This window comes from Sebastes fasciatus, chromosome 3, assembly GCF_043250625.1.
Source record: "Sebastes fasciatus isolate fSebFas1 chromosome 3, fSebFas1.pri, whole genome shotgun sequence".
In the NCBI taxonomy this organism is placed as follows: domain Eukaryota; kingdom Metazoa; phylum Chordata; class Actinopteri; order Perciformes; family Sebastidae; genus Sebastes; species Sebastes fasciatus.
Genome location: NC_133797.1, coordinates 25,598,638 through 25,611,228, shown reverse-complemented (window position 1 = coordinate 25,611,228; position 12,591 = coordinate 25,598,638). Strand labels below are relative to the sequence as shown.

General features: G+C 38.3%; 1 protein-coding gene across 2 annotated transcripts; it reads left to right on the top strand.

Moving 5' to 3' along the window:
- The first annotated feature begins 23 nt into the window (after positions 1–23).
- LOC141764540 (tubulin-specific chaperone E-like) lies at positions 24–12,591 on the top strand. 2 transcript variants are annotated; one of them, XM_074629837.1, is made up of 16 exons: positions 24–350; positions 1,993–2,077; positions 2,435–2,599; positions 4,075–4,160; positions 4,470–4,569; positions 4,653–4,755; positions 5,870–5,946; positions 6,044–6,136; positions 7,370–7,434; positions 7,795–7,859; positions 9,015–9,167; positions 9,260–9,398; positions 10,725–10,793; positions 10,914–10,973; positions 11,133–11,224; positions 11,682–11,821. In XM_074629837.1, exons 1-16 carry the CDS (start codon positions 221–223, stop codon positions 11,796–11,798), a joined length of 1,599 nt encoding a protein of 532 aa, XP_074485938.1. In that variant the 5' UTR covers positions 24–220; the 3' UTR covers positions 11,799–11,821. The 2 variants fall into 2 exon arrangements, with proteins under 2 accessions (XP_074485938.1, XP_074485939.1); XM_074629838.1 differs by lacking the exon at positions 11,682–11,821 and adding an exon at positions 12,146–12,591 and having other exon boundaries at positions 27–350.

The following is a 12,591-nucleotide window of genomic DNA, read 5'->3' as shown; positions in this document are numbered from 1 at the left end:
CTTCCGGTGAGACGTCCAATGTTTTGGGTTGTAACCGCAGCGTGAAGCTTCATCAGTTCAGAGGCTAAACAACACCTCAAAAGCTCCACTTTAAAACATCACAGGTGGCTTTATCTTTATATCTTTCTTTGTCAGTTGTACATTTAGGACTGTTTTTCACATTTGGGGTATAAATTGTAGAGTACAGTTAACGTTATCGACTAACTAACGACGTGTTGTGATGGGAGGAGACGGAGCTTCGATGGGAGGAGATGACCAGACGGAGCCGGAGGACGCGGTGGGCAGGCGGGTCTTCTGCGACGAGGAGCGGGCCACGGTGCGGTATGTGGGCCCGGTGCCACCGACAGCAGGTAGGTTCACATCCTGGAGGTGTCAGATGATACGTTTCTCCCTCACTCATCCAGAGACAGAGGTGGAAGAAGAAGGAGGCCACTCAGTTACAAGTAGAAGTCTACAGAAGCATCAAGTAAAAGCCTTAAAGGTTACATATTATAAAAAAGTGAGATTTTATTATTTATTATAAAGCAGGCTTAAGTCCTATATAAATACAGTGAAAGTATCTAAACACTCAGTCCACAGGGAAATACACACAGCCCGTATTCAGAAACTCTGCATTTGAAACAAGCTGTCAGGATTTCTGCCCATTTGTGATGTCACAAATATACAATATTTAGACCCTTGACATAATTTTAAACGTAAACATTCTAAATGTCTCCCAGTTTATTTCCTGGTTGCAGTGTATGTGAATGTCATCAGCTGACAGGAAGTACACATGGACCCAAACTGTTGCCTAGCAACGCAATTCCGTTGCAATTCCGTCAAAACGGTGCGTTTCAGACAGAGGTTAAATACAGGTATATTCAGACAGACAGTATGAGGAAAATAAAGTTTTTTTTTTTTTACATTACAGCGTGTTAACATGTTCTAGTAGAAACACAAAATACAAGTATGAACCTGAAAATGAGCACGATATGGGTCCTTTAAAGGTTACATGTTATGCCCATTTTCAGGTTCATACTTGTATATTGTGTTTCCACTAGAACATGTTTACATGCTGTCGTGTATCAAAAACATTTATTTTCCTCCTAACTGTCTGGCTGAAGTTACCCTGTATTCACCCTCTGTCTGAAACACTCCGTTTTTAGCACATTTCAATGGACTTGCATTGCTAGGCAACAGCTTGGGTCCACGTTTACTTCCTGTCAGCTGATGATGTCATTCACATACACTGCAAGAACTAGGCCTATGGAAGGCAGCAGGGTCTGAAATTAACCTTTTTCCTCACCTGTCACTGTGGCAGGTCACTGAACATTTCTACCAGCCACTCATGTTTTTTGTCTGCCACTTCTGAAATCTAGGTAGAACACTTTCAAATTGTAAACACTGAGTCAGTGGTACCAGACAGTAGAATTATGGAATATATCATGTAATCTTAATGCATGACTATATTTAGTAACGCTTCATTTTACAGGTCTGCAAATTTCATGGTAATTAGGTAATAATTAGCAAGTAACCTATTTGACATTTCTTTGGAATTACTGCCAAATTACCCCAATATTTACCTCAAAATTGATAAAAAAAAATGACCTTATTATAAACATTATTTAATAATCCGATACTAAAATAGCATATAGTGGTTAAAATAGGTCCATTAGGCTTGAGAAGCAGCTGTGCGCTGCTCTTCATCGGAGGTGGAAAACCAAAACTAAAAGAAGACACTTCTGATCAGACACAAATCTCACCATTGTGACTTATTGTCTACACAAATGTAAGCTGGTAGCTGATGTCATTAATGTCATGATTCAGGGAGTTTATCGAGACATTTTAAAGAAGTTATTTGCTAATTATTTACCAGCAGACATGGAAATAAAGTAGATCAATTAACTTTGTATTCTTTTCCTAGAAATGTGTTAAATTAATTACCAGCTATTGAGAAATAGTGGAATATAATTATTATAATGTTCTATAACTGTGTGTGTTTTGTGTGTTCAGGGCTGTGGCTCGGCGTTGAGTGGGATAACCCTGAGAGAGGCAAACACGACGGCAGCCACGAGGGAGTCCAGTACTTCACATGCAGGTAATTCAGAGTTGTTACTGTCATTTTAATGCCACATGAAACTACAAGCTGAAATTTGGCAAGTTATTATCCTCTCACACAAGTTCCATTGTAGTTCAGAAACGCAATATATGCACATTTCTGAATGCTCAGTGCATTCAAATTAAAGAAATGTTATCGAATAGGAGAATTCGTTTTTTTTTTAAATGTTTGTTAGACTAAATAAGAAGTCTGATGACAAGTGATGAACTAGTTTTTGACATTTGATAGATTCAACAAATAGAAAAAGAATCAATTGCTCAATCCACAATATGGATATGAAAATATCTGAAATAAGTAAATGTTGTGTCCCTGATGGTTTTCTCTCCACTCTCTCAGACACCCAAAAGGAGGCTCTTTCGTCCGTCCAGAGAAGGTGAGCTTCGGAGTGGACTACCTGACCGTAGTGCAACAGCTGTACCAGATCGACTCCGAGGAGGTGTTGAGTGAGACGATCTCCATCTCCTCCAAGAAACTCAAGTGGGCGGGCTTCGAGGAGCGCAGGTACGATGCTCATCAGACAGTTTTTGCACGATCTGTTTTAATCTCTCCTGGGAGGTTATCTGAGGATTCATACTGCTGCTGTTCTATATATTCAGACAGCTGCAGATAGTCAGGGTACTGAGCAGCTGCAGGTGGCCGGGCAGTAGACGTAGCAGGCAAAGAGAAAGGAAGAGCATGAATTAATAACAAATTCTCCAAAGAGTTAAACAGGCTAGAGGTCTTCACAGGTCCACATTTGAAACTCAGCATCAAAATGTATGTAGATTTAACCCTCCTGTTGTGTCCCGGTCAAAGTTTTCTCTCGGAAAAATGTAGTTATTTAATCTGATTGTTTTAAGATTCCATGACTTTGTCCACACAGTGCATCTGAACACACTTAATATGTTTTGATAATTTGATAAATAGACACACAGAATATTATCCAGACCAAGAGACAACCATTGGTTATGTACTTTCTTTACTAATAAAATCCTACCGGTCAGTTTGACTGGCAACACAACAGATGTTATGTTGAACAACTATTTAAAAATTTGAAATGGCTTCAAAACAGTTGTCCTTCTTAAACTTTGACTCAAATGTTTCTGTGATTAGAAAGCACAATATGTTTCTTCTGAGTATTTGTTATAGTCAAAATATTCCATACATTTTTAAATGAGTTATATGAGATCAGGTCAATGAGGTCTACAGGCCATAAATTACGGTGGTCATTTTAGACCGGGAACACAAAAGTAATTAACATGAAACAAACACAACAGGAGGATTAAACAGGTTCCTGTTTCAGTGTCACATGCACAATAATGCAGCCTATAACAAGCTGGAATTAACAGCTGCAACGTGTTGCTTTAGTAAAGCTCTTCTTCTAACTTCACAATAGAAATAGAAGGTTAGTCTTGGGTTAGCTGTGTTGGAATATCAGCTGAACATACTATGGGCTGACAAATTACAGTTAAAACATAATGAAAATACAACATAGACAGTCAGTATTCTCCCCTATCATGCAAAACTGGGGACATTGACTAAATGGAAGTTTGAATAATTTATTCTTCTTCTTTTGGTGCCCAAACTATTTCAAATGTAAATAATACATTTGGCGTCTGATTTATACAGTTGTTGTTTTTTTATCTCTGTTAAAGTAGTTATTATCAAAGGAAAGAAGAAACACGAGAATGTAACAGCTGATTACAAACTTTTAACGTTATACCTAATTTATCAAATGACCTATTATTGTACAGATTATTCCATCTGGCTTTTATTTGGTTTGTTGGCCATTAGTTGAGGCTCTTATTTAAATCCTGGCTTTACTTGGAGACTTTATGTCACAGCTTTTGCACTATAAGGTCAAAAATCATGGATCATATTCTAGCAGTGTGGATAGAGTTCTGTGTAACTGGAGAGGAGAAGGTAACATTATTAAATAGGTCAGGGCTCAGGGATCTATTTGTTTTTTTATTTTCTTTTTTCTTTTGTCTTGACAGTTTCGAGAGTCTTCCAACAGTGTTGCTGAGTCACAGTGAAGTGAACGGGCCCGGTGATGATGGAGAAATCAGGAAAACAACGCCAAGTATCTTTTTACAGTCCTATCAGGCCTCATCTGGCTGTACAAACAAAATGCTTCCTGATATGAATTAATGTTTTAGACGTTGCTGGTAGTCTGTATTCGTCATTCAAAAAGGGAAACTGGAAGACCGAGGACTGCAGATATACAAGCCGTTGTTATGATACGTACATGAAACAAACTGTCCCGACGGCCGACTGTCGGCTTGGTGTGTCAGGGCCTTAAGACTGTTGCCTCTGTCAGGTTGTGATTGTTGGTGACTCTTGGCAGTGTGAATAACCGTGTGCTCAGTGAGTCCTTAACAGCCGTGATCAGACGTGCAGAGGTTGGACCTGAGTAGGACTCTGCTGTCCTGCTGGGAGGACGTGGCTGCCATCACTCAGCAGCTGGACAAACTGAAGGAACTAGAGCTCAGGTACAGAGTCCGCTGACTGTGTGTGTGGATGTGAGTTTGATTCTCTCCTTCCACTGAACGCTTTATCTTGTTTTATTTTTTAGCAACAACACACTGCGTTTGCCCTCTGACCTCTCCGCTCACTGCCAGGCTTTCTGCAGCCTCAGAGTCCTCGCCCTCAGCAGCTGTGACCTCACCTGGCCACAGGTACACCTTTCTGTACTGAACAGCACACACAGTGTACACATGTCTGCGTTCACCTGTTCATCATCATCAGGGTCACTTTAGAAATCCCGTTACTGTTACATCTCCACCTTCAGAGGATAAGATTGGAAAGAATGTTTTTTTTTATTGGTACTCAAATATTTGTTTCTAAATACATTATTAATATACACAAATATTTATATTCTATAAATAAATAAGAGTAAATAAAACATTTATATAAAACCTAAATATTTGTATTTACACATATTCTCTATTATGTGTACAGTATGTATAATTGCAGTTTCTATATAGAAAATATAAATTATACAAACTATTGAAAAAATCTAAATCAAAATACAGAACCTGTACATGAAAACTAATATTTATAGTACCAGTATTTTTAGATAGTTAGCATTTCTTTATATCTGTATTTAATTAATTTACATACTGAAATTAAACTATTAATGCATTATTATAATTCATCATTAATTAAATTAATATTTAATTAAAATGATAATAAATAATTATTTATTCACTGATATAATATATATGTATAAAAGCATAGATATGTATATTACCAGTATTTATGAATACTGTGTATTTAATTATGTATGTATTTGTTTGGGGTAAAAAAATATGTAGGTATGTATTATATTTTTATGTTTACATATTTAATTAATTTGAATGTATTTGCTTATTTATGTACTACAATATTTATTCATTATTTATCTGTCTTCTTACCGTCCACTACACATCACAATAACCTCTTTTTGAAAGAATAAATATCTTTTATATTATTAATACATTTTTATATTTTCTCAATTCATATTATTTATCTTACACAAACAATTCACGTGAGAGTTGAATCACTTAAAGTTCTCTTTAAAGAAGTGTGATGTTGATAAATGCGACATACTGTATAACTGTAAACGAGTGAGTTTTAAATCTCCTTTTTCTCTTCCTGTCAACTGTCAAAATAAAAGCGTTCACAAACTAGTGGTCATTTTAGGGAACGCTCTTCTCTTGTTTCCTGTTTGTGTTTAATAAATAATTCTTCCATGTGTATATCTTATTTGTTCTGTGTGTGTGATTCATCACTTTGCTGGTTTCTCTCCAGATCCTGGAGTGCGCCCCCATGTGGCCACAGCTGGAGGAGCTGCTTGTAGATGAAAACAACATCACTGAGCTGCAGAGGTAGCGCTGTCATTTGGTTCCTTCATTCTGATTTATCTGACATTCAGGTGTCTGTGCTCACTTAGTGTAACTCCTGTATGTGTTTGCTGTTTTAAAGGCCTGAAGGAGTGCTGCAGTCCCTGAAGAGTCTCAGTCTGTGCTGTAATCCTTTAGTGCAGCACAGTGTGCTCAGTTTAGCTGCTCTTCCCAGGTACAGTACACAGCGACACACTTTCACAAGGCTTTGATCAGTTTAATATCACATACACTACCGTTCAAAAGATAGTAATCAGCTGTTATAATAACAGACATAAAAACAGTTTTGACCCCAAAAGAAGAAGAATTTAATGATTCAACCTTAAAACATTTAGTCGATGTCCCCACTTTGCTGAAGCAACACTTTGTCTGTTAATTCCAGCTTGTTATAGGCTGCATTGTTGTGCACTTGACACTGAAACAGGAACCTGTTCCTATTTAGATCTGCACACATTTTGATGCTCAGCTTCCAGTTTCTTCAGAATAAGAATCAGACAAGGAATTTGACTTGGTGATTTGGTGCAAAGCAATAAACAGTGCAAAGTAAAGTAAGGCTGTCATTCGATTAAATTATTGAATTGCTTTTTTTTATCATTAGACAAGTATTTAATACTCTTATCAACATGGGAGTTGGTAAATCTGCTTGCTTTATACAAATGTATATATATATTTATTATTGGAAATCAATTAACAATACAAAACAATGACAAATATTGTCCAGAAACCCTCACAGGTACTGCATTTAGCATGAACGATATGCTCAAATCATAACATGGCAAACTGCAGCCCAACAGGTAACAACAGCTGTCAGTGTGTCAGTGTGCTGACTTGACTATGACTTGCCCCAAAACTGCATGTGATTATCATAAAGTGGGCATGTCTGTAAAGGGGAGACTTGTGGGTACCCATTGAACACATTTTCAGGTCAAAGGGACCCCTTTGAAAATGGCCATGCCAGTTTTTTCTTGCCAAAGTTTAGTGTAGAATTTGGGGCGTTACTTAACCTCCTTCACGATGAGCTAGTATGACATGGCTGGTACCAATGGATTCCTCAGGTTTTCTAGTTTCATATGATGCTAGTTTTCACTCTAGCTTTAAAACTGAGCCCGGTAAAACCAAAAAATGATAAGTAGCGTTAATGTGTTAAAGAAATTAGTGGCAAAAACAAATTTGCGTTAATGTTTTATTATCACGTTAACTTTGACACCCCTAATATAAATATATATATGTATGTATATGTGTATGAAATTGTAAAAACCAATGAGAGCAGGCTTCACATGTTTGTCTTACTTGAATTTGCACGTTTTAGTCATTTGTGTTGAGTTTGTTTTTTGACCTAGTGATGTTTCTATTTTTTATGAACTTTGACACCAGAAATAAACTCTGTATTGTTGTTTTGTTGTTGCAGACTGGAGCAGCTGTATTTGTCCAATACCGGACTGTCTGACATTCGATTTGATGACGCTCCTCCCGGTAAAACAAATAACATTTTTTAACAACTCCGTTTAACCACTTATTACTTGGCATTCAAATCCTTAGTTTATATGTATCTTTTTGTTTAAAAAGCTTTTTATGAATGCTAGCACACGGTTTCATTTCCAACACATCTTATCTGTTTTATTATTATTATTGTTTTTAAGATGTTTGACATATGTTTTAATCCTGGTTCCACCTTGTGAAGCACTTTGCTTTGAAGAGTGCGGTATAAATAAAGTTTATTATTATTATTGTTTACATTGAATGTTTTTTATGACATTATATTAAATAAGAGAAGCCGGTGTTTTGATCAAATATTGATGCGTATTGAGTGTAAATGTTGAATCTCTCCTGTAGGAAGTCAAACAGCCATGTTCCCAGCACTGCAGATGCTCAAGCTGGACCAAAACAACATCACTGAGGTCAGTGTGTGTTTCTGCTCCGACACGAACACAATGACCGTCAACATACTACATAAAACAACATACTCAGAAGATATTCAGTTATCCAGCTGTTAAATGTTAGACTGGAAACTGTATAAGTATGTGTTAGGGGAGGATGAAGGGGTACGGTACGGCCTTATTTTGGCAAAAACCAAGCTGCTGAATGTTCCCAAATATTATTAATTGTTTACAGCGCCAGTGTATCACTATGCTAGTTAAAGCAGAGGAGAAAGACTGGGCAGGGCAGCATGCTGCATGTCCCTCTCCTCTTAGAATCTGTTGCTTTTCACTGTCATCTAACTCTGGGAAGTTTGGGACCTCCAGAATAGATGTCCAACAGACCACAGACCATGGATGTATGAGAGGTTGTGCACTGCGTGTTAGTAAATAGCCTACAACTACATTCAATTCTGTTTATGTCATTCAACTAACTCTACTAGCTACTGGCCGATAGCCGGTTGTTTGGGAACAGAGACTTTAATACATCCACCACGGTACAGGCTTACAGCATACAGCCCATGGATGTGATATAAGATAGTAAAAGTGATGAATTACAGCCAATATATCCATTATTACAGCCGCATACAGCTAGCAGGAAGCTGGCAGTACCGGATATGTCAAATGAACGTTCTTTATGCTGAGGAAAATATTTGGATTTAGCTATTAGTTCATTTTACAACTTTTAGGACATAATGATTTAAATGAGGGCTATTTAAGTGTTCGTATTGGGAAGTTGATTTACCTAAAAAAAAATGATGCTCTGATTTACAGATGTCTTTTTATACATCCATGTCTATGGACTTATTGGCGTTTTCAGTCCAAAATGGCGGCAGCGCTACCGCAGCGCCATCTAGCTGCCAATGTCAAAAAAACACCAGAGTTTCACCTCTTTGCTTTTATACTCTTTGACGGCAATGTGCATGTCCCTGAGCTCCCCGGACATTAACACAAGACTCTTTTCTGTTGGTAGCAAGGACTTTCTCCACGGCTACACTGTGGTCACTGAGTCTGTACTTGGTCAGGATCTGTCTCTGACAATAAAGAGATACTCTGACAATTTATATTGGTTTAGGGCCAGATAGCAATTAAGTAAGCAGTGCTGGTCTGAGGTTGAACTCTCTCTCTCTCTCTCAGTGGCGTGTGGTGAATGAACTGGCGAAGCTTCCCAGTTTGGTTAACCTTTCGTGTCGCGGCAACCGACTAGTGAGCAGTGATGGAAACCCCAAAACAGCTACTCAGCAGATCATCGCAAAACTGGGACAACTGGTCACCCTCAACAGCTGTCAGGTGAGCTGAACCTGTGTTTGTGTGTTTGTGTGTGTGTATGTGTTGTGTGTGTGCGCGCGCACATGCTGACCCGTTGCCATGGTTTCCATCAGATCCACCATGATGAGAGGAGGGGGGCGGAGCTCGACTACATCAAGATGTTTGGAGTGGAGTGGCTGAAGGCAGGTGGGGGGAGTCAGCCCAGCACCGAGTTCACCTGGCAGCACCCTCGTTACCTGAGTCTCATCGACAGTAAGTCCCAGCTGTACTGGCCGATGATTTAACCTTTTCCACTCCCCAAATTGTAAAAGTGTATAAGGGCTTAGAACATTATGATATAAATATATGATGTCCATTCCCATTTTCTGTTGTCTCATAAGTTGCTGCAGCAATTTTTTGGGTCGATACCATTGGTCACACAGATTTGGTGCTAAATTGAACTATTTTTTACCTCTCCAGAATTGATAAAAATTATCAATAATTCCTCCATAATATCACATTAATAGACCAAGACCTTGAGGAAAACCATAGAAAAAGCCGTGCTGTGATTTGGTTTCAAAAACTTTTGACATTTTGAGATTTCTGCAAGAATTGCATTTTTCGGCGATTGGATGGCGAGCACTTCTGTTCTGGAAACTGCTCTGAAACCCCCTTATTGTTAATCTACCTAGGAAAGCCATCCATCCTCTGAATGCTCTAGGTCTCTAGTTTGTGGTTGTAAAGTTTCATGAGGCTGTGATTATCCTAGAGGTCACCACAGGTCATTTTATACAGTGAGGTCAAGTTTGAAAAAATGGTCTCACTACAATGAAATTGCTACTATGGGGACTAACATCATCACACATGAATACGGTTGGGCTCATTGGATCCAAAAGAGTCTCAGCTTTACAGTGATAAACAATTTATGTAATTCCAAGACTGTTTAGGGACCCAAGTATGTAGAAATATTCAAATACACCATTTTAGAATAGGCAAAAATAACACGTTTATACTGCATTCAAAAAACTAAATGTTTTTTTCCCTAAAACTGCATGTGGTTATCATAAAGTGGGCATGTCTGTAAAGGGGAGACTTGTGGGTACCCATAGAACCCATTTTCATTCACATATCTTGAGGTCAGAGGTCAAGGGACCCTTTTGAAAATTGCCATGTCAGTTTTTCTGCCGCCAAAATTGAGCGTAATTTCGTAATGTTATTTAGCGTTCTTCCTGACATGCTAGCGTAACAGGGGTTGGTACCAATGTTTTCCTCTGGTTTTCTAGTTTCATCCCATTACCTTCTAGCTATAAAACTGAGCCTGCTTCAGCCTCTGAAAAAAGTAAAGTTGGCCAAGTGGAAGTGGTTAAAGGAGCCGTCAGTAAAATACGATACTGTACTGATATCTAGAGGCAGCTACAGGGAGCTATAGGGAGCTATAGGGAGCTATAGGGAGCTACAGCAACCCTCAGTGGTTATGAGGAAATTAAAACTGGACTGTTAAATCCCTTTTAGATAAAGTTCATTATTATTATTATTTAGATGTCTCCTCTTATGATTTGAATTGATGAAGATAATGATGAAGATCCTCATGTGTTTCAGAGTACGGAGCTCCAGAGGAAAGCGAGCTGAAGAAGCCGGAGCCGTTTGCCCTGAAAAATCAGCTGTTAAGTTAGTCCCGCCTCTTTCTGCTCTCTGCTCTCTGATTGGCTAATATATTACACCAGAATAAAACCACTAAAGGAAATGGGACATTTTCTGACCACTGATCTCTTCGTCTCTCCTCACCAGAGATTGAGTTTGTGTTTCCCAATGACGCCGACCGGAAACCGATTGAGAAGAAACTTCCAGGTAAAACAACAGAAAATTAAAATCGAGAGCTTTACTGTATTTCTCCTCTCTAAGCTAAGACAACGCTTTGTTGAAATCAACTGAGTGGATTTCTCTGTATTAAACAGAAATATGAAATGACGTCCAGTTGAGTTAAACAGTGTGTGGTCTGTTCTGCAGCCTCCATGGTTGTTCAGAAGGTGAAGGGACTCCTGTACAGACTGCTGAAGGTTCCTGCAGCAGATCTGAAGCTCACCTACACCAGCCCCAAGGTAAGACCTGCACATTCATGTGTAATGAAAAGTAATGTGCAAAAGGGATTTTTGAATTCCTAGTTTTGTTTCTGGGGCTCTATAGTTCCCGGAACTGTTAATGATAATAATAATAATAATAATAATAGCCCTTTTAGTTTGTGCTTGACTAATCAGCATCATTCAGTTCAGTTCCTGAGCCAAATTTTCGCAACGAATAGAATAATAAAAGAACGCATCGGACTTTGCAAGGCTTCTGTGCGTAACGTTTTTTATCGGACGACAGATTAAAAAAACGCTCAGGAAAATACGGACTTGGTGTGCGAAGACCTTTACTGATAGAAGTCATATAAAGTGCAAAATCTTAAGTCGTCAATTAATTTGCTACTAATTGAAAACGTATTTATTCAGCGTTGCCTTTAACTGCCACTCTTCCTTTGTTTTATTCTTATCTTTGACACTTTTCTATTGTTCTTAGCATACCTGTTCTTGCTATTTGCTGCCTTTTTTTATTCATTTGATTGCTTGTTTTTATCGCACAGTATTTACTGTTAGTGTTTTTATTTATTCTTTTGTTCCTTCACTTTGTTGTTAAGTACTTTAAACTACACTCCCTGTATGAAAGGTGCTATATAAATTAATATTATTATTATTATACTTGGATGTGTATTGTGGAGATTTCTGTTTATTAATAGAGTTTATTTATTTTTAGGCTGAATATTCTTGGTTTATAGTTTTCCACATCTGTTCCTTTTGTATAAAACAATACGCTAACCGACAAATTGAGTGTGTTGACTGGTGTGGTGGTGACAAGGGTTCAAGAAAACAATGTATTGCTTCGTTCCTGACCAGACGTCTGTGGCTATTCAATATACCGAACCAGAAAATGTAAAGGTTATAAAGAGTCAGTTCCTGAGACTGTCTTTCCTCCTTTCTTTCTAGAAAGTGGGAACAGAGTTTGAGATTGACAGTGATCTGAAGACTCTACAGTTTTACTCCATAGAGGACGGAGACCAGGTGTTGGTTCGCTGGTCTTGACCCTGGACCAGGAGGTGAAGAACCGACCTGGTCCACAACAGAGACGGAACAGAAGCTTCCAGGACTGAACTGTACTTTAGCTGCTTCTGTGTTAGAGATCCAGCAGCAGACTGTGTCCTTATTGGAGAGGACACAGACTCACACTGAGAGGTGGTTTTACAACATAATAATAATCACCACACTGGATCTGTTGTTTTCCGAAATGAAACCGCATATGCTGCAAATTACCGTTCATAATAATGCATGGCAACCTGTCTACTTGGACTCGCTTCAGGACTTCATTCAATGTCACAAAGTGAAATCTGTAGGTGCACTAACATATTATTTGATTTCATGAATAAACAACAAAC